Below are 22,862 nucleotides of genomic sequence, written 5' to 3' on the forward strand. Positions count from 1 at the left end.
CATGAAGAAAAAAATTAAAGACTTACTGTAAACCATAGATATTTCATTTATTGTGAAAGGCGTGACATATTTAATTTTTTTTTTGTTTTTTGACAGCATTACAAAAGAACAAAACTATTCATTGGACCCTGTTTTTATTAAAGCAAAAAAATGTTATCTTCTTTTGTTTGTTTTTTTCTGATTAGGGCTCCTCAGTTCCTGAATTAACACATTCTGATGCTTACCAAACTAGAGAAATATGTTCCAGTGGTAAGTTATATAAATTTCTAGAATTTGTATAGTACTTGTTTAAAAAGAGTTTGTTTCTCTTTAATAGTCAATGGTTTTCTTTATTTTAGATTCTGGATCAGACTGGGGTCAGGGAATTTATCTTACACAAAGTCAGGGATTTGACACAGCATCAGAAGGCCGAGGAGAAGAAGGTGAAAGTTCAACAGATTCATTTCCAAAGAAAATAAAGGTACTAAAAGGCAGACATCTTTTAGTAAAACTTTCTATATTGAACAAAGCAGTTTATTAGAAGTTAGGATAGAAGATCTATACTATAGTAAGATCTCTCTGAAGAGAGAATTGCATAGCTAGAAGGAACCTTGGGGCTCTAGTTTTATTTCTGTATTCTGCAGATAATAAAGTACAGTATATTTAATAGTTATTTGTATAAAGATTTTTTTAAAATTTCTATTCCTAATATTTTTGTTTGCCAAAATTATTAAAGCAGTCTCAAAGACTAGAACTTATCTCCTACATATTTCTTTTGGTCAAATTAGTGCCTAATAATTAAATCCAAGAAGAGCACATTAGGTATATGTGGAACTTAGAGATGAGAGCTACACAGTCATAGGCTGTCTTCTGGGATTGGCTTACCCCTCCATAGGAAGAAGGCATTCAGTAATGGTAGGCTGGTGTTTCCTTTCTGCAGTGGCTTTTCTAAATCAGTCTAACTGGGATAAAACTATGTTAAAATTTGTTTCTCTTTTCGTGTCTGACTTTGCAGTCTTTGAAAAAATGTCCTAATTCTGGCTTTTGGGTTATGGTTTCTAGGGATTACTGAGAGCTGTCCATAATGAAGGCATGCAGGTGCTCTCTCTTACTGAGTCTCCCTATAGTGACGGAGAAGACCATCCTGTTCAGCAAGCTTCAGAATCTTGGCTAGAAGAGAGAAGAGCTTACCTCAGTACAATCTCATCTCTTAAGGATTTGATTACCAAAATGCAAGTGCAAAGGGAAGCCAAGGTACTCAAAGAATATTACGCATCTAAAGAGCTTTATATGATTTTTATCAATCATAAGTCACTTTACAAAATAAATTGTCTTTTATGACGTATTTTCATATGAATTTCTATGTACTGTTTAAATGCCCCAAGTTGCACACTTGAAAATAAATCTGTATTCTCTTAGGCTTCTAATACTGATTTTGGTTAGTAGACAGGTATCATTTTTAGAACAGTTCTTAAACATGCTTATTTGAAAACTAACTTTTGTTTTTTATACTTCTGTTTTTTGTAGGTTTATGATAGTTCTCAATCTCATGAGAGCTCCTCTGACTGGCGAGGTGAACTTCTGCTTGCTCTTCAGCAGGTTTTCTTAAAGGAGCACGGTGTTTTACTAGCTGCATTTCAGACCGAGCTGACAGCTCTAGGTACTAGAGATGCAGTTGAATTATTAAACTGTTTGGAACAGAGAATACAAGAACAGGTATCAAAATGAAACTTTAAATAAAACTTTAAAACAAAGAATGCTTTTTAATAGAAATGAGAAAATGAGCTATTGATTAGTTTTAGAGTAAGTCTGAAGGTTAAAATTTTAACAGGAACCGCTAAGAATATTTAGGAGAAAAATTATTACCTTAAATGTTTTGTCTTATGTTAGAAAATAAGAAAGACTAAAAATTAATGAGCTAATCATCCAACTTGGGAAGTTAGAAAAAGAGTAACAAAATAAGTCCAGAGAAAATAGAAGGAATAAAATACCATCAGTTCTCACTATTTGCAGTCGTTAGATTCCGTAAAGCTGCTGTGAATGTTGAGCCATTGCCACCAGGGGAAATACGGGGTGGGGTAGGCTTCTGTGAGCACCTGTTGATGACATTTTTGTCAACCAGTCAGTACAGAATCTCGTTTTATGTGTGTTTCTGTTTAAAGACACCCTATTTACTATGTACTGTTGAATCATTAACATTGAACTCATGGCCAACAGCATTATAACTTAAACCTAAACAAAGATTTTCTAACACATGCATTTTCTCTGTAATGTATCTTTCAGCCTTCTTATGCTTAGGCATACTAGACAGTACTTCATATCTATGCTTGGGGACCATTTTAAACAGCAAAATCACCAATAAAAAGCACAAAAGTATCAAAAATACAGCACTAAATAGATGGCAAAAAGGACACTTGTTTATAGTATAAGAGATGAAAGAAGGTGGCAGAGTGTCACTTTGTTCGACTTCAGCTAGGAACATGCACATGTGGCAATTTAAATTTTTTGCTGCTCTGTGCACATGTAGGAGATTAGTAACCATAAGAGCACCGCCAAGTATTGAATTTAGGGTTACAGATAAATTTTAATGAGTAGGCAAATTCTTAAATATGTAATCCACAAATAATGAGGCTCAACTGTAATAAGGAAAAAAAATTAGTGAAATGCATACACTTGTACAGTAGAGAGCATAAACACGTTGAAAGTTGATTCTTTGAAAGGTTAATAAAATAGAAACTTTTCTGGAGAATAGGTTAAGGAAAATGATAAAGCATACTTCTTTCAAAATTAGGAATAAAAATGGGATTATAACTAAAGATATGGCTGAGATATAAAAGTAATAGAATACTATGAATAATTTTACATCAATTCAAAAACTTTGGTGAAATGGGCAGATATTTGCTTATGAAAGCTCATTCAGATCCAGCATTCCACTCCTGGGTATATATCCCAAAAAAAACCCACTAATTCAAAAAGATACATGCACTCCAAAGTTCATAGCAGCATTATTTACAATTACCAAGATACGGAAGCAGCCTAAATGTCCATCAACAAATGAATAGTTAAGGTGTGGTGTGTGTGTGTGGATGTATCTATGCTCCCATTGTAAGATGATTGGAGAAATGCCCTGTCTTTTTATTAGAAAGCTAGTATAACCCTGTTACCAAAATCAGACAAAGATAATACAGGAAAGAAACTTTATGGGCCTATTTTATTCATGAACATAGATGCAGAAATCCTAAACAAAATATTAACAAGCCAAATCCACCAATGCATATTTTTTAGAGACACAATCACCTTATACTTATCCAGGGATGCAAAGGTAGCATACCATTAAGAAAAATTCATGTGACTCATCACTTTAACAAATTAAAGGGTGAAAAACCCCAGTGATCATCTCAAGAGATACAGCGAACAAATGAATGAATGCATTTCATATTTTAAAACACCTTAAAACAAATAACAAACTAAAAATAAAAAGGAATTTCATGAACTATATAAAAGGTATATCTTGCAAGAACTACAGCAAGCATCATATCTGATAGTTAAATGTTAAAAACATTACTTAACAAAGGGTTAAGTAGTTTGCTCAACCTTGTCCTAAAGATCTAGCTAGCAAAGAAAAGGGAGAGAAATAAGGGTAGGAATAGGGAAGACCCCTCATCCACTTACATAGAAAACCAAAGAGGATCTACACACGTAGATTTTTTAAATCGATAGGAAAGTTTGGTTATGTTGTTGGATGTAAGTAAGATCAAGATGTAAAAATCTGATTTCTCAACAACAAACAAAATGTAATTTTATTTATGTATTTACTTTTGGCTGCACCACATGGCATATGGGATCGTAGTTCCCGGACCAGGGATCAAACCCACACCCCCTGCAGTGGAAGCATGGAGTTTTAACTGTTGGACCACCAGAGAAGTCCAAAATGTAATTTTAAAAATAATTATTTACAACAGCATTAAATGGACAAATTCCTAAAAGTATACAAACTACTAAAACTAACTCATGAAAAAATAGAAAACCTGAATAGATGTATAACAAAGAGTTAAATTAGTAATTTTAAAACTTCTCACAAAGTAAAGTTCAGGATCAGACGACTTCACTAGTGAATTCTACCAAATGTTGAAAGAAGAATTAATACCAGTTCTTCACAAACTCTTGCAAAATAAAGAAGGGAACATGCCCCAGCTGATTCTATGAGGACAATATTGCTCTGATTCTAAAGCCAGACAGAAATACCGCAAGAAAAGAAATCTACAGACCAAATATCTAATGAGAATAAAACAACCAGTGGAAAAATGGACAAGTGATATAGATATGCGCTCATGGAAGAAATAGAGAGTATGCAATAAATATATGAAAAGATGCTCAAATAAAATGTGCTATATAATTCATACTATGGAATCCTATATAACATTGAAAATGAGTGTGAAGTAGAGCTGTATGTGTCAGGCAGGATGGTTCACCAACATGTTCGGTGAAAAAGGCAAATTAAACAACAATGAATACAGTATAATGCCATTTATATAAAGTTTTAAAACATGTAAAACAGAACTGTATATTTTTTAGGATATGTGTGTGTATGTAATGTAATATACAGAGTGCATGAAAATAACACCAGACTTAGAATTTGGTTATTTCTTGAGCAGATGGTGCAGAGGAGGATGTATTCAGGGAGTTGTACACAGGAGACTTCAGCTGTATAAGGGCTGTTTCTTAGGCTAAGTGCATGGGTGTTTATTATATTCTTCATCATGTTTTATTGGGTGTTTAAAGAATTTTGAAATAAATGTGGAAACTATTATCTAAAGAGTAGATCCTAATGAGCAGGAAGAGAACATTAGTAACATCTTTCCAAAATTTTAGCATGTCATTCTTCTTCAGACTTCCTGGATGTTAATTTTATTGTCTTTACAACTCTCTTGATTTTTTTTGTTTTTGTTTTTTACAGGGTATTGAATATCGAGCAGCCATGGAATGCCTCCAGAAAGCAGATAGAAGAAGTTTGTTAGCTGAAATTCAAGCACTGCATGCTCAGATGAATGGTAAGAAAATGACTCTGAAAAGAGAACAAGAGAATGATCAACCAAGCCAAGGTATGCTATATGACAGGCTCATGTGGTGACACAAATAGGTGAAACAACTTCACTTTATTATTATTCAGTTAAAACACATTTCTTCTTAGTCACATTTTCTTCTCATTCTCACATCAGGAAGTTAATCTACATTCATTACTCTAGGGATTAAAGGGGTGTCCAATTTGTTTCAAGAGATAACGTGTGTGTGTGTGTCTCTCTCTCTCTCTCTCTCTCTATATATGTATACACACACATATATACAATTTTTTTCTTTAATTTTTTTAGAGTTGAAAAATATTTGTTTACATTAGGGTTCTCTGACCAGGCAAAAACTCATTCTCAGCTTTGGGAATGAAATAAAAAATGCTCAGTTATGCTGTGCCATCTAAGCTTATTGCTGCATCTTAAAAGCAACAGTTCTTGAATTTGGGAGGAGGAGGTAGTAGTGGAGGTAAGGGGGTTATTGCTCAGTCGCAAGAGAAAAAAATGCTGTGTGCACCAGACAGGCTGGTTAGGACATGCTTTAAAATAGCAAAGGACTTTGCTTTTATCTCCTGTAGAGGTTGAAATTGACTTTAGTTAGCTATGTGTGGAGAGAGAATGATGGTTAACTCTTACAGAATGATCCAACAGACAGCAATTTTCTGACATATAAACAGATATATTTAAGTTAAAATGAATAAGCATCGCCTTGATCAGGTTGTTTCACCCATTAAGTTCATTGTCTTTCTTTGTTTTGAAGCTCTATGTGAGGATAACCTAAAAGAAAAAGAAATCCTCAATGGAAGTAACGATTTCTTTTTAATACCTTTTGTGTGTGTGTGAACTGTAACATACATACAAAAAAGTGCAAAATGCAAAAATATACAGTATAAAACTATTAAATGAATACCTGTGGAAACCTCATCCATGTCAAGTATTCCAGAATTCCCCTTCTGCTACTCTGTAGTAATATAGAACACATCTTCCTCTGTGGTACCCTAGAGGTAACCATTGTCCTGATTTTTTAACTACCTATTTATATATTCCTAAACCACATAAGTGTAAGGTTTTTCTTGCTCTTGAACTTTATCACTCTGTATATATTTGCGTCTTGTCTCTTTCACCTCTCTATAACATTCTTCTAAGTTACCACATTTATCTCTAGTTCATTCATTTTTGTTACTGTATAGAATTCCCTTGTGTGAATATTTCACAATTTATATATCCATTCTGTGGTTGAACATTTAAGTTGTCTCTACTTTTTAGCTATTAAATTCAGTCTCTTCTGCACATTGTTATGCCATGTTTCTGATGCATACATGCATGAGTCTTCTGGATACATACCCAGGAGTGGAATTGCTAGATCATAGAATCCATATCATCAAATTTATTAGACAGTGCCAGACTGTTTTCCAAAGTGATCATATCAACTTGTGCACTTTCTAGCAGTACATGAAAGTTCTGTTGCTTCACATTTTTGCCAGAAGTTGATATTGTCAGCCTTTTAGTTGCCAGTCTGGTGGGTATGCGGTGGATTGTTGTTGTGGTTTTAATTTACATTTCTCTAATAACTGAATTGGCTTATTTGTGGTATGATTATTGGCTAGCTGGATTTTTGCTTTTGTGGTATGCTTGTTCAAATCTTTTCACTTTTCAATAGAGGAATCTTAAATTGAGCTGCAGCTGGAAATCATTAGAGATTAAAATGAAATTTTTCATCATATCTAGTGAAGACACATACATGTCTTTGTCTTCATTTCTGTTTAATATAAAGGTAGAAACACCTATACTTTTGCCAATTTTGAAAGTTACACCAGTCTCACATTTGTCATTGAAAAGCTGAAGAATTTAAATATCTTTAAATATTTTAGAGAAAACAGGTATAATGAGGTTACAAATTAAATATATCCCTTATATTTAGACATAGGATTAATTGCAGATTATTTTTGGAGAATTTATTAGTATTAATTTTACTTAATTAAATAGGACCCTGTTGAAAGCTTAGTTAGTATCACATAGCTACATATTTATAAATGTAAATCCTTAGACTCTACTCTCTAAGAAATAGTTTTAAAAGCCTAAATTAACATGAATACTCTAAAGCCAATGTAATTCCTGTCTCCTGACATCAGTAATATGAATTGTAATAGGAAGTAATGAACTTTGATAAAATTTTTTAAGTTAAAAATACATTTATGATAGAATAGAGAAACAGAAGAAAAGAGTAAAAATCACCCCTGGAATCTCCTAAATCCTAAACTAATGACTATTAAAACCCAGGATATATGTCTCCAGACATATTTCATTGTGCATATGTACATAAGTTTATATTTTTTATAAAAATGGATCCTGATGTATATATTTCATTACATTTTTTTCATTTATTATCCTTAGGGATTTAAATATTTCACTTTGTTTTCATTGTGACAGACATATAGCAAGGGTTCGGTATGTTTTTAAAGAAAAAACCATTATCCAAATTGGTGTTTGGACTTCCCACTTTTGTTATGATGAAGTTCCTAGGGACTGTCTGCGAAGGAGGGCTGAACAAAACAAGCAAGCAATGCTAATCATTGTAGTCAGAGTTACAGGGTGACTCCTGCAAGTACTTCGGCTATCAAAAACCGTTGGAATTTTTTAGTGTGAGCTATCAAAATTCTGAATGAACAAATATAAGTTCCTATTTATAGTATTGTGTGAACACCTCAAGATTTTTTTTTTTAATTTCAAGTCTTGTATCCAGTAATGAATTGTTAAGTTTTTATCATCCTTATATATTTGTACAAAGTTCTGAAATCTTGACAATATAGCACTATGAGGAAAATATGCATATGCATGTATTTATATAAATTGCTAACTTGGGGGCTGTAATCTTTTCACATTTGCTTTGTAGTAATCTCTTAAATAACAAGTCAGTTATTATCAACAAAATATTTATAAGCCAAATACGAGTTGCTAGATCATATTTTAAATATTAATAATTTTTCATTTAGAACTCTTGGAATATAATATGCAGCAGAAGCAGTCTCAAATGCTGGAGATGCAAGTGGAGCTCAGCAGTGTGAAAGACAGAGCAACAGAACTGCAGGAACAACTGAGTTCTGAGAAAATGGTGGTTGCTGAACTGAAAAGTGAACTTGCACAAGCTAAATTGGAACTAGAAACAACACTCAAGGCACAGCATAAGCACCTAAAGGAATTAGAGGCATTCAGGTGTGCCAAGCTTCCTAATTATAAACCTGTATTAGTGAAGGACTTGGAGTAATTTTGTCACAGACATTGTGCAGATCTTACAAAAATGTAACATTGTATATAATATTTAAATAACATGAAACTGTTACTTATAGGAAAAACTACAGTGGAAAGGAAGCACCCCAAATTTTTCCAAATGATAAACTCATGATTAGGTATTTTGGCATATTCTCTACGTGGCTTCAGTTCTGTTTGAGACTTGTTGTATAAGATACATAAATTTGACCTTCATTTTACCACCAAGTAATTTGTAGTGATATTTATGATCTCAATGGAATTCATGGTTTAGTTAGCTAAAATACGCAAAATTTTTTAAAGATAATGCTTGTAAAAAGGATAAATTTGTTGGTGTAAATACTGAGATATTCTGCTTGCCCAGGACACATTACAAGTATAGTCATTATTTTGAATTTTTTCACACACAAACCATGGTTCTTATGTTCAGTAGAAGTTAAAGGAAATTTTTATTCATATTACTTTGTAACAATAAATTGTTTACAATGGTAAATAATAACTAATAGTTGTATTACTAGAAACAGTTAATTTGACTGAACCACAGTCAAAAAATCTTTAATCTTTATATGGTTTATATTTTCCTATTTGCGAGTTTATTTTTTTATTATTATTATTTTTTAATTAATTTATTTATTTTTGGCTGCATTGGGTCTTCGTTGCTGCACACAGGCTTTCTCTAGTTGCGGCGAGCGGGGGCTACTCTTCCTTGCAGTGCACGGGCTTCTTATTGCAGTGGCTTCTCTTGTTGTGGAGCACAGGCTCTAGACACATGGGCTACAGTAGTTGTGGCACGTGAGCTCAGTTGTGGCTCACGGGCTCTAGAGCGCAGGCTCAGTAGTTGTGGCGCACGGGCTTCGTTGCTCCGCGGCATGTGGGATATTCCCGGACCAGGGATCGAACCCATGTCCCTTGCATTGGCAGGCAGATTCTTAACCACTGAGCCACCAGGGAAGCCCTACCTAGTTTATAATGTGCCGCCACTTTTCAGTGGAAGCTGTTCTCTCTCAATAATATACTTGGTCAAAGTAGTTCTATGAAAGTTCATTTGTCTCTGTGATTTAGGTTGGAAGTTAAAGATAAAACAGATGAAGTACATTTGCTTAATGACACATTAGCAAGTGAACAGAAAAAGTCCAGAGAGCTCCAGTGGGCTTTGGAGAAAGAGAAAGCCAAGCTGGGACGCAGTGAAGAGCGGGATAAAGAAGAACTTGAGGTATTGCTATCTTTGTCTTTAAATGTCTGTGAAAAAATTCACAGTGATAGAAGAGAGACGTTCCTCTTCCTATAATGTTGACCTTAGACTCATTATTAGGTATAATAAGTCGTTCACTATGTGTTGAATATTATAATGTTATCTAAAGTATTATCAGGAATTGCTAATGGTATGATCCTTTTTTGTTTTGCTGCATCCAAGGATGCATAGAGACTGTTCTGCTACAGCATGTGTTTTAGGAATTTGAATTAGTGCATATATAATTTAATAAATATGGCAATTGTGTCTTTTTAACGCAGAAGTAGTTTAGGTTCCTGTTTTCTCCTAGGGAAGGAGAGCAGTGATACTTTTCTGGCAGCAGGAGCCCTTGCTACTATATTTTAAGACGCTGGGCTCTCTCCCAGAGAGGCACACCCCACCTTGCACAGCTCACAGCTCAAAGCAGGTTGTACTGCAGGCAGTGCCACTTTAACAGTTCCCCCTGGCTCGGAGCTCTTCTTCTATCCACATAATCCTGGTACTCGCTAGCTCTGTGCTAAAAAACTGGGTAGCCAGAATCCAGATTTTCCGCCCTGTTACTTTTGGGTTTTTTTTTTTTTTTTTTTTTTTTTTAATGTCCACCATGGATGGTAGCCTCCAGGCACAGTGAGCTTTCTACCTAGCAAGGACATGTTATTTCCTCAGGTATTGATTACTATATTTTAATCATTACAAATTTTTATAGGTTTTGAGTAGTTTGTCCCTAACCCAGCTCTCCTCCTAAGCCCTAGTATTTTTAGTTATGTGGTATGGTATTGGAAAATTCAAGGGTTTTCAGGAACTCCCATCACATTATATCAGAAATACTTTTATTTTCTTTTTTTTTTAACTTTATTTATTTTATTTTATTTTTATTTTTGGCTGCATTGGATCTTCGTTGCCGTGCACGGGTTTTCTCTAGTTGTGGGGAGCAGGGGCTACTCTTCGTTGCGGTGCACGGGCCTCTCATTGCAGTGGCCTCTCGTTGCAGAGCACGGGCTCTAGGTGCACGGGCTTCAGTAGTTGTGGCTCCCGAGCTCTAGAGCGCAGGCTCAGTAGTTGTGGCACACGGGCTTAGTTGCTCCGCGGCATGTGGGATCTTCCGGGACCAGGGCTCAAACTCGTGTCCCCTGCATTGGCAGACGGATACTTAACCACTGCGCCACCACGGAAGCCCAGAAATACTTTTATTTTTAAAGGTTATTAACCCTAGAAGAAATGTACTCTGCTTCATATTTCTTAACCAGATATGATTAATGTTGGGAGAGAAAGTATTATGTAGCTTAGCTCTATTTTGTTGATGTTCTTTGATGAAAATCAACTGGCTGTCCAAATAATTACACTCTAACCACTGAAAATACAAGTTAGTAAATTGGATAGTCAGTTTTTTACCAGATACTATCAACTCAGTATTAATAAAGGCACAATTGTATACTTAATATTATTGAAAGTATTCTCAACAATATTAACATAAATTCTTAAATTCAACTTTCTCCTACAAGGATCTGAAATTTTCACTTGAGGGTCAGAAACAAAGGAATATTCAGCTAAATCAACTTTTGGAACAACAGAAACAACAACTAAATGAATCACAGCAGAAAATAGAATCACAAAGAGTGCTACATGATGCCCAGTTATCCGAAGAACGAGGTCGAAACTTGGAGCTTCAAGTACTTCTTGAATCTGAGAAAGTTCGAATTCGGGAAATGAGTAGTACCCTGGATAGGGAGCGGGAATTACATGCACAACTACAGAGCAGTGATGATAGTGGGCAGTCTCGGCCATCCTTACCCTCTGAGGACCTCCTTAAAGAGCTTCAGAAACAGCTAGAGGAGAAACACAGTCGCATAGTAGAATTGTTAAATGAGACTGAGAAATATAAACTGGATTCTTTGCAAACAAGACAGCAAATGGAAAAGGATAGGCAGGTTCACAGAAAGACGTTGCAGACAGAACAAGAGGCCAACACTGAGGGACAGAAAAAAATGCATGAGCTTCAGTCCAAAGTGGAAGACCTTCAGCGCCAACTGGAAGAAAAGAGGCAACAAGTTTATAAGTTAGACCTTGAAGGAAAACGACTGCAAGGAATTATGCAGGAATTCCAAAAGCAGGAACTAGAACGAGAAGAAAAACGAGAAAGTAGAAGAATTCTGTATCAGAATCTTAATGAGGTAAATTGACATTTTGTTTTAAAATATTTTTTAAAAGAATACTGTAGCCGTGTGATCATATAATTTTGATATTGGATTAAATTACTTAAATAGCTATGTACAAATCATTTAAAAATGAAATCTATAGAAGTTTATTTGGAATAATAACAATAACTGTGTTCCCCTAAGAAAGAACGTGATGTGCTATTTATTTTATAATGATTGCTTTTTCTTTTTCTGTCCAAAATTGCCAGCCAACCACTTGGAGTTCAACCAATGATCGAACCAGAAATTGGGTTCTTCAGCAGAAAATAGAAGAGACAAAGGAATCAAGCTATCCTAAAATGATTGAAATGAATGGAGGAGGAACTAGCTATAATCATGAATTAGAAATGATCAGACAAAAACTTCAACGTGTGGCTTCAAAACTACAGCATCTAGCCCAGAAAGCCTCCAATAGGTTAGAATTTTCTGCCTGACCTTTGGAAATGGCATTCTTAGACAAGCTGGACAGAATCTGTCTCTCACTCTTAGCTAGTAGCCAAGGGTGGGAAATTCAAATTTTAAAGTTAGTTCATGTTTACATTAGGAGGTGATATTTCTTTAACAAAACTCATATACCTGAAAACAAATATCGTTAACATCCTGACTCAGGGAAAGAGAACACTTAATGTAAAGGAGAAGTAAGAGGTGAAGCAGTGTTGCCTGATTTGTAATGTTTGTGTTAGTCAACACTGCTCCTTGAGATGATATGTTTTGACTTTTTGCCCTTTTTTTTTTTTTTGAAGACTACAGTTTGAAACAGCAGATGATGAAGATTTTGTTTGGGTTCAGGAAAATATTGATGGAATTGTTTTACAACTACAAAAATTAACTGGCCAGCCAGGCGAAGAGGTAAAGACTTTCTAAAAACACTGTATAGTATCGAGAGCAAAGATTTAATGGAAATTATATGAATTATTTGAAACTGGCACTGTATTTTCTAAAGAGTTTTAATTTTATCTTTTCATTTATTTAAAATATTAATAATGTTTGCCTTTCCCCAGTAGATGATAGTGAAAGTTTGAGGGGAAACAAAATTATCATTATTGAATAACTATGGTGACTTCTTATTATATTATGAAAAGTTTCTTGAAAGAATAGTCTTTTACCCTCACCACTCCATGAAACCACCCTCAGGATGCTACCAGTGTGTTGGCGATTGACTAATCTAGTGAATCCTTTCAGTCCCTGTCGTTCTTGGCTTCTTTGTAGCATCTGACCCTTTTGACCTCTTCCATTTTAAATACCCTCTCTTTCCTTAACCTTTTGTGTTACTGTTCTCTCATTTCTTCCATTTCTTTCATCAGTCACCTTCATGAGTTCTTCTTCCTATGCTGATCCATTTTTTTCCTCTAACTGTGAAAGCTCATTCATTCCCACAGCCTGAGTTCTCAGTAGACTTAATTATTGAACAAATACTTACATTGGGCACCTACTATGTGCCAGGTACTATACTGGGTTCTGAGGCTATAGTGAACAAATCTGATAAAAATCTCACCTTTATGGAACTTATCTTCTTGTGGACTATGGTTCTATTCTAAACCTTTGTCCTGTGGTCCAGGTTTATATTTTCACTTAGTTACAAGACATCTTTCCTTGGGGAAACATACCCCATAGTGACCCCTTTAGGAATCCCACAGGCACAATCCAAACTGAGCATCGTCTTCTTTTCTCCTTCCTGTCCCAAACCCACATTTTTGGTCATGATATCACCCAGTTTAGAGAGTTGAAAGTCACCCTAGACCACTTTCCTTCATTCTTACTTGCACATCCAAGCAGTCACTAAGTCTGTGCCTTCTACCTCCTAAGTGCCTTTCGTCATTGCCTGCATTCAGACCTTCAGCATTTCTCACCTGGACTGTTGGCAGTAACTTCCTGATGTGTCTGCCTGACATCAGGATCTTTCTTCTCTCATTTACTCGACTTTGCGCAGTACCATCAAAGGAATCTTTCTCACACGTAAATTTTGTTTATGGCATGCTCCAGCCTAAAGCCTTTCATGGCTCTTCACTACCTACAGTTAGGTCTATTATCCATAAAATGAAAGCAACCTTTACTCTAGTCTTAACAAGCTTGTTTTAGCTCCTTAAAAGCAAAACACTCACTCCCAAGCCTTTGTGCCTTTACACGTGCTCTTCCTTCTGCTTAATATGCCCTTCTTTCCTGCCTAGTAAAGTCCTACTTATTATTTAAGACACAGCTCAAGCACTATTTCTTCATGAAATCTGTTGTTCTCAGTGACTACACATTTTATATGCATTATTCGTAAAAGTTTGTGCTTATATGACCTTTTGCCATTTTGTCTTTTAGCCTACCTTAAGGTCCCCAAGTACTTCTTGTGGCTCATTAACTGAAAGACTACTAAGACAAAATACTGAGCTGACAGGACATATCAGCCAACTGACTGAAGAAAAGAATGATTTAAGAAACATGGTTATGAAGCTGGAGGAGCAGATCAGGTGTTATCGACAGACAGGAGCAGGCAGAGATTATGTACGTCTTTTATTATCATGGCAGCGTACTAAGCATCTGATTCCTAGTAGGATCACTGGAAATTTTTATAGGAATGACAGTAATAATAATAGCTATTATTTATTTATGGGGAGCCTTCTCTGCCAGATTCTGGGTTATATATGTTCAGAATCTCTTATCTTGGACTTGAGAAAACTGAAGTCAGTAGTCAAACCAAGATATACTTATCTCCAAAGCCAAGTACTTTGCTACCTATGGACCAATTGCAGATACATGTGAAGAAGTGTTCACATGTGCATTCTGCCTGTTCTTGTCAGTTATTTATCAGTAATTGTGTTCATAACTCAAGTGGAAAATGCCATTAAATTACATATTTCAGTCTAATAAACTACTCTGGGAATTTATTTAAATTTTTTCCATTTAAAAACTACAAAATACTAAATTGCTAGCTCTTTTACCATCCAATATAAAGATAGGAATGACCTGTAAGACCAACTGTGTGGTCAGATGCATGATAACACATCCACACAGCTTCTGTAGAGACCCACTTCCCTATGTACAAGTTGGGGTTTTTTTCCCCACTTCTCCAGTGTCCTGTTTCAGGCACAGGCTCAACATTTGAACCCAGATGGTCCATTTTTAAAGTCTACAAAAAAAACAAGCGAAAAAAGGGAATTCCTTGGTGGTCAGTGGGTTAGGACTCTGCACTTTCACTGTCATGGCCTGGATTCAGCCCCTAGTCGGGGAACTAACATCCTGCTAACCTTTAGTGCAGCGCGGCCAAAAAAAAAGGTCTCTAGACTTTTTTAGTTGAAAGCTCTACTAATCCAAACATCTTCTCTGGGGCCAGGCTTTCACACGGGTTTTTAGTTGTAAAGTTAATCTACTCAGCAAGGTCATAAACTTAAAAGTTAGTGGATATTCTTTAATGTCAGTTGAGATTGGCTTTGAACTTCCCTGTCTGAGGTTGGAAAGCTGAGCATTCTATATCCCCCATAGGGATACCTTTAATATGTTTAATTCAGATTCTTCTTCAGAAACTTGTTCTTTAAAATCATGTAAGTAGGCTCTGGCTTCTGCAGTCTTCTAGGTTTTCATTCAGTGGTGGCCCCAACATTGAAGCCATCATTGCTTCAGAAAAAGAAGTCTGGAACAGAGAAAAGTTGACTCTCCAAAAATCCTTGAAACGGGCAGAAGCTGAAGTATACAAACTAAAAGCTGAACTAAGAAATGAAGCTTTACTTCAAAATCTGAGCCCTGATTCTGAGCACGCCACTGTAAAGGTAGGAGACATCTTCCATCTAAATGTATACTAAAATTGGTCCTCTGCTTTTGCCTTATTTCATCTATCACTAACCTTAATTGTCAGACTAAAGAATTTTAGGTGGCACTCAGGCTGTGTCTCTAGGTCTCTGTACTCAGTCTGTCATTGAATGCAGATCTCTAGCTGGTCACAGAAAAACTGTGGTGAAGCATGCCCAGGTTTGGGATCAGATTAAGCTCTATTAATGGTCACAGAGGCAGCACCTTGAGCTCATGGTCCCAGTTCCCACAGTCTCATCCCTAAAAGACCAACAGAAAGTTAGCTTTTCAACTCCCAACAGAAGCTCTCTACTACTGTCAGTATTAGAGGGTCATGCTCTGTAAGTGGTAAGCCCTCTGAACAGTCTCTCTAATGACTAATAATGAATATTGTAGTACAACTACCTTAATCAGTTAACATAAAATCCAAAAAAAAAAACAAGGAAAGAAAGAAAATGTTTGGAATATTTATTCCAGTTATGGAGTGAACATAAATGTGTGACTCTTAAAGGGACAGAAAACATTAACATTGAAAAAGTTAAATAGATTAGTGATGATACTAATAAAGTAGCTCTATACAATTAAAAAAACTCAGGTGATAATGCAAACACAAAAATTTTTGCAATTAATATGATTAATAGGAGCTAAAATCCATTCACTGGAGGGAGGCAGAAGTATAAAGGTTTAGCTTTACTTTTTACCTTTGCTGATAAAGTAGAAAACAGTGGATGGGGTACCTGCCATTCTACTACTGCCACTTTTTAAAAATAAAGTCTAGGTTATCTTCCCCTAGAGAACAGTTTGAATAACTTCTTAATAATGTCTTTATGTTTTTCTTTTCTTTAAACATAGAGAATTTATGGCAAATACCTGAGGGCAGAAAGTTTTCGGAAAGCTCTCATTTATCAAAAGAAATACCTGCTTCTGTTACTGGGTGGGTTCCAGGAATGTGAGGATGCCACCCTGGCTCTGCTTGCCCGAATGGGGGGACATCCGGCCTTCACGGATCTAGAGGTGATCACCAACCGTCCAAAGGGCTTCACCAGGTTTCGGTCAGCTGTCAGAGTGTCCATGGCAATTTCGAGGTAAAATACTTGAAAGAAAATGCATTTTAATCGACTTTCTAAAGAGATTAGTTATTTTCAGTCCTCTCTCTTTTCTCTGTCCGTTGTGCTCCTTATTCATATAGTATAAGACACTTGCCATCACTGAAACATGCCTACTTCTTTCTAGGTTTTCATCCTTTTTAGTCAGGGATACTTTATGTTATACTATAGAGAGCCTGTGAAAAGGGCCCTCCCAGAGGCAGGCAGCCGGTGACTCGGCTGGGACACCAATCTGGGTTGTCTCTTTTTTTTTTAATTAATTTATTTAGTCTCTCTTTTTTTTAATTAATTTATTTAGTCTCTTTTTTTTTTTTTAAATCTGAATAAGTCCATGAACTAGTTCAGACATATAAATAAAAGAGATCATAAGAGAGAAAAATGTTTTTTGAAAAGTTACTTAGGCTGACACACATTCATTTTCTTCATTACTATAAAATAACCCACTCTCACAGCCCAGCTATAGAAAGCCCTGGCCTGACTCTGCATTGGACTGTGCTGTTGCTTTTGTCACTCCTTTTCTGGTAGTTCCAAGCTAGGAACTCTGGTGCTAGCTGGTATATACCCAGACACCTAGATACCTTCTCCATGCTTCCTCTCCCTTTTACTTCTGTAGGAGCCAGACAGTCTCAAAGGAAATTTTTTTTTTTAAGTATTACCCAATTCCGTTGTATTCGGGTTATTTACAAGTACCTCAAAAGACCACAAAGGCAGAATAAGAGGTGTAATTTATGTTTTTGTGTGCTGAGTAGCATCTGCTGGCTTTCAGCTCCTCACTGCCCTTCTAGACCAGCCTCCATACTGCCAGGGGCTTACAGCCTGCGGATGGTGTCTTCCAGACTCCTTGCCAAATGGCGTCCTTTTTGGTTCTGTCTTTTCTTGGCAGTAGCACAAGAATTAGAAGGTTGGAGAAAGCAAAGAGCTCTCCTTCCTCATCTTTTCCTTTTCCTTTGTCATCTTTCATTCCCTTCATCACCTTATACAGCTTGTACAGGGTTAAGTGCTGGGAGATGCATTGATAAAGAAAAAAGACATAATCCCTGCCTAAATCCCTGAAGGCAGCTCACTTTCTAGTGGGGCATACCAATATGCACATAATTTAGGAGACACTAAATGACAGATCACAGGAGTTAGCTATTAATTTTGATTTCAAGAATTCGGGAAGGCTCCATGAAAGCCAGTTGCCATTGAAGGACTTCACTTTTTCACCCTCTTTTTCGTGACCTCTGATATGTTTATTGTATTTTGACCCTCCTAAAACTGAACCTTGAAAATAGTTGGATTAAGAAGTCAAACCTGGGCTTCCCTGGTGGCGCAGTGGTTGAGAATCTGCCTGCCAATGCAGGGGATACGGGTTCGAGCCCTGGTCTGCCTGGTCTGGGAAGATCCCACATGCCGCAGAGCAACTGGGCCTGTGAGCCACAACTACTGAGCCTGCGCGTCTGGAGCCTGTGCTCCGCAACAAGAGAGGCCGCGATAGTGAGAGGCCCGCGCACCGCGATGAAGAGTGGCCCCCGCTTGCCACAACTAGAGAAAGCCCTCGCACAGAAACGAAGACCCAACACAGCCATAAATAAATAAATAAATAAAAATTAAAAAAAAAAAAAAAAAAAAAAAAAAAAAAAAAAAAGAAGTCAAACCTGGTGCTCCAGAAAGCTCTTTGGGCTAGGACGGGGCAGGCAACAACTCGCTACAGCTGAGCTGTGACACAGCCTCCCCTGCTCCTTTTGAAGCCAGCACTGTTTTTCATCCCTGATTACATGGCCTCACTCCTTTTCCGTTTTCCCTGCTCTTTCTTACTGCCAATTTAAGGGTCTTTCTGTTCTCTTTCCATCTCATCTGCCCTTTAGGTCTCCATTCTTTCTTCTTCTTTTCATTTCTTCTCACCCTTTCCTTGCCCATCCAATTAACCTTTTCTGCTTTTGCTCTTCGTCTCTTTATGTCCCATGTACCTCTAAAGCCAGAACCTGGTACTGGCAAAAGAAGAGACCTCTGGTGCCTCATGGGAAGCCCTGTTCTTCTGTTCCAGTCAATTTTGCCACAAACCAGGGGACATTTGCATAATCTTAGATTAGGCAGTCATGTGATTATATTGAAATTTGTTCTGCATTCATATTTAAACGTATGACTTGATTTTTGTTGTAAGTGTATGTTTATACTCTTTACACTATAGATGTTCTGTGAAATTTTTTCTTGGGATCTTTTTTAGAATGAAATTTTTGGTTCGACGGTGGCATCGAGTCACAAGTTCTGGTTCCATCAATATTAACAGGGATGGCTTTGGACTGAATCCAGGTGACGTCAAAATAGAATTTTTTCTTATGTTGATGATGCTCTAAAATTACTGCATGTGTAATACCTTCCAAATAATGTGTTCTGGGACCTGTGTTCTCCAAAGACAAAGCCCTTATAACTAACAAAGCTGGTGACCTTGCTGTTCTAAAGAGTAGTAAGAGCTGATTTTTATGGAGCACTTAGTTCACACTAGGCCCTGCTTTTTTCCGTGTATTCTCATAATCCTATGATGTAAGTACAGTTACTATTCTTTTTACTTTACAGACAAAAAACTGAGGCATGGAAAGCATTTATCATTTGTCCCAAATTACCCAGTAGGAAGTGGTAGAGTCAGCATCGAACCCTGACAGTCTGGCTCCAGAGCCCACTCTTCACAACTGCATTTAAGGCTCTGGTTCAAGATAGGATTGCTGTTACTCTAGTGTATGAAAGTTTTGATTTGAAATTTTCGTAATTTAGCAATATTCAAACAGGTTTCTGTTTACCAATAGGTGATATAAGAGTTAAAATTCCTTCTCTCTACACTGAAACGTTAGGGCTTCAACATTTCAGGCAAAAAGGATGAGGTCAAAAGCTGGGAAGCACACAGAATTACAGATACACAGCATATCTGATATGTATAGTAAACCACCTTTACATGTTTTACACAGAGAAAGAGGAAAATATATGTGGTACTCTAAGCAAAGTGTTTTTGAAATACGCATCCTTATACTGAAACAGCTGAAATTTGCACCATAATTAATTCTGTGTTGTGAGTTAGCATATTTTGGTTTCAAGTTTTTTCCAGTAAAAGCCAATATAATAGAGTGATAAAAGGACTTGGCTGTATTCATCTAATATTTTTTATCCACGTTGCCTTTTCTGTCAAACCACACACAGGCACCCCTCACTTCACCTCTAGTTAAAACTAAGAAGCGGTCTTTAAAAAATCAAATAGTTTATTTTCTTAGAGGTATAGTTCCAGATTATCGGAAATACTAATATCCAAAGGTAAATGAAACAAGCTGTACTATTGTTTCTCTCTTGTAGCAAGAATAATTGAAAGTGACTATAAATAGGAGATAGTAGTGTAGTACAGTATAGTAAGTCTTTTGAACCCTTATCTATTTTGTAGAAATTTTTCAAGGGCTTGGTATTTTTTTTCTTTACAAAGGTACATTTTGGATTACTTTAGGTGCCGAAAAGACTGACCCATTTTATCATTCTTCTGGTGGGCTGGAGCTATATGGAGAACCAAGACATAGTACGTATCGCTCAAGATCAGATCTGGACTATCCAAGGTCTCCTTTACCATTTCAAAATAGGTAAGAATTTGATGAAATCTGTACTAATACTTAACAGAGAATGAAGGACAGTGTTAGGGCTTTGACTTCTTTGCATTGAAATAGCTAAATGTGTCTTTAGTTATGTATTATTTACATAATCTAAAGCTCAGAATCAAAAACAGTTTTTGAATTTGTAACTGGTTTCCAAGGGTATAGGAAAACAGAGCTGATCAAGTGTTATTTAGTATATATACTGTGGCTAGACATTGAGAAAGGTATTAACTAAAATTGAGAGTCTGGAATTATGAAAACACGTCTAAGTTTGCAGGACAAGATGCATTTATACATATGCAGCCTTTATTGCTGGCCTCTGCAATAGGCAGTGTACTGGACATTCTTTTGATGACTTAGTAGCTGCTTTGAATTTATCAAAGAGTTTTTCCCTTTACCCATGACTCAGACTCAGTAGTATGGGGGATATAGATTGAGCAGTGTACAAGTGGTCTACCTTTTGAGGGTAGGATGGTGGTAGGCTGAGTTACTTGTATTGTTTCTGGATAATTGGGATTCATGTTCGTATTTTTAATCTCATAGGTACCCAGGTCCTCCAGCTGATTTAAATCCTGGTTCCTTAGCATGTTCTCAGCTTCAGAATTATGATCCTGACAGAGCCCTGACAGATTATATCACTCGGCTAGAGGCACTGCAGAGACGACTTGGAACTGTACAGTCAGGTACCCTCAGGTTAACCAAGTATTGGCAGCACCATAGTGCTTGATAGACCCGGAACGCTTTCTCTTTCTGAAATTCCTTGACCTTCCTCATTAGGATAATCAAATCTTACAGTTCAGTGCCTGAGTTACCAGGCTAGACTTTAGGAATTTAAGACAAAACATGATTTATCACCCTGGATCCCATTCTCAGCCCCCAAAAATTCCTGCTTGTCCCACTGAAAAGATTGATTAGGTGAAATGCACGACGAGCACCAATGTGCAGAGTACTCTGAAGCTTACACAGTCTGCTAGAGAACTTGTTCCTAAGTAATACATCGTGAGGCATGCAAATAAGGGATAGCGAGATGAGAGGAGGACGCACGTACTTTAAGCACTTACTGCAGCCATTATCTCTACTAGGACCTTGTACTCTTACATATGATCCAAGGAACCCACCCCATTCAAAAGACTGTAAGAATGACGTTTTATTTTTCTCTGCTCAGAAACACACACAAAAAAATTTATTAGTGGAAGTGGATTCCCTTCCTTGTTTATTGTGAGAAAACCCTCTTTTCCTGTCTCTCTTCAGTTCACTCCTGATTCAAAGGTTTTGAATCATTTTAATTTAATGAGCTGTAAGTCTATATATATATATATATATGTTACTATTATTAGAGACCCTTTTTTCCTACTATTCCCACAAAATAGATAGGACTAATAACCAGTTATTTAAGTTAGTAGTTTATCTCTTCATACAAGAAATCACCTAATCCAAGAAACTTGTAGTTGTAGGAAACTTTTATTATCGTAGCTGGGCTTTGTTGGTTTGAGCATCTAAATTTCACAAGACCCAGATTTTGAAGACCAAAAGATATTTCAAGAGGTATAGAACATTCAACCTGAAGGGCACTTTACAGAGAATCTTAACATTAATCTCACTTAGCATGCTATGGAGCCAGCTACAGTGACTTTTAAATATATATTAAAAATCCCTTTTAAAAAATCAGTTCAGGTCTGAATAAGACTTTTTTAGAGGAAAAACAAAGCATTTTTTAAAAAATGATGGGTAATAATCTTCTGCCCATCATGAACCAGTTAGTCTAAGTCACAATCTAATTTGAAATCATTGAACTGTCCTGTTCCTGTCTTATAGGTTCAACTCAGTTTCATGCTGGCATGAGAAGATAATCCTTTGAAACATCATGAATCGAAGTGATTTTAAACAAATTCCCTTTTGTAAATCAGTGGTTCTTTTGTGCTTTTGTATTGTGGATATTCAATGGGACCAATCCAAACACAGCTTATGATTGTATACAAATCCCTTGCCAGCACATGAAAACAAACTGGAATTTGTATATATAAGCATTGTGTATGTATTCATGCACAATAATCATTAAATTACATGTATATTTGTGGAATGCTAATTTAAATGATTAAATTATAAACCTTGTGTATTTATCAAATGGGTGAAAAGATTAAACTTTTGGCATTATGTTACTGTTGAATGTGTAGCTTGAGGTGTCCTGCACTTTTCTTATAAGGCTACTGAAGTTATATGTTTCTGCCTAATATATTTGCTACTGGTGATGAAGACAGATAATATCACTTGTAGAGACTTATTTTTGTATAATGGTAGAAGTTTTGAATTTTATGGGATATTTTGTCAAGTACTGAAATAAAAATGACTTCACCATTTTAACTACACTATATTTGAACCTTCTTTATTTTTAACGAGCCATAGTTCTTGGTGCATGTCTTAGTACGTTCGGGCTGCTATAACAAAATACCATAGCCTGGGTGGCTTATAAAAACAATAGAAATTTATTTCTATTCTATTTATTTCTAGTTCTGGAGGCTAGCAAGTCCAGGATCAAAGCGCCAGCAAATTTGATGTCTGGTGAGAGCCCATTTCCTGATTTTGTAGACTGCCGTCTTCTCACTGTGTCCTCACGTGGCAGAGGGGCAAGGGGGCTTTCC

The 22,862-nt window shown here is 36.3% G+C and overlaps 1 protein-coding gene across 4 annotated transcripts in view; it reads left to right on the forward strand.

Annotated features, from left to right (window-relative positions):
- Window positions 1-22,594, forward strand: part of AKAP9 (A-kinase anchoring protein 9) — a 150,198-nt gene extending 127,604 nt beyond the window's left edge. For 3 of the 4 annotated variants that reach the window (XM_036863960.1, XM_036863962.1, XM_036863963.1), the window contains 17 exons: window positions 186-249; window positions 339-460; window positions 1,042-1,233; window positions 1,507-1,695; window positions 4,937-5,081; window positions 8,039-8,258; window positions 9,375-9,525; window positions 11,046-11,714; window positions 11,948-12,153; window positions 12,482-12,587; window positions 14,046-14,228; window positions 15,290-15,490; window positions 16,362-16,594; window positions 18,822-18,907; window positions 20,082-20,211; window positions 20,767-20,906; window positions 22,039-22,594. In XM_036863960.1, coding sequence (XP_036719855.1) covers window positions 186-249; window positions 339-460; window positions 1,042-1,233; window positions 1,507-1,695; window positions 4,937-5,081; window positions 8,039-8,258; window positions 9,375-9,525; window positions 11,046-11,714; window positions 11,948-12,153; window positions 12,482-12,587; window positions 14,046-14,228; window positions 15,290-15,490; window positions 16,362-16,594; window positions 18,822-18,907; window positions 20,082-20,211; window positions 20,767-20,906; window positions 22,039-22,073 — 3,072 coding nt within the window. In that variant the 3' untranslated portion in view covers window positions 22,074-22,594. Of the gene's footprint in view, window positions 1-185; window positions 250-338; window positions 461-1,041; window positions 1,234-1,506; window positions 1,696-4,936; window positions 5,082-8,038; window positions 8,259-9,374; window positions 9,526-11,045; window positions 11,715-11,947; window positions 12,154-12,481; window positions 12,588-14,045; window positions 14,229-15,289; window positions 15,491-16,361; window positions 16,595-18,821; window positions 18,908-20,060; window positions 20,212-20,766; window positions 20,907-22,038 lie in introns of all 4 variants that reach the window. The other variant, XM_036863961.1, reaches the window with a different exon arrangement.
- Window positions 22,595-22,862: the final 268 nt, after the last annotated feature.

Source organism: Balaenoptera musculus, chromosome 9 (assembly GCF_009873245.2).
Source record: "Balaenoptera musculus isolate JJ_BM4_2016_0621 chromosome 9, mBalMus1.pri.v3, whole genome shotgun sequence".
Classification (NCBI taxonomy): domain Eukaryota; kingdom Metazoa; phylum Chordata; class Mammalia; order Artiodactyla; family Balaenopteridae; genus Balaenoptera; species Balaenoptera musculus.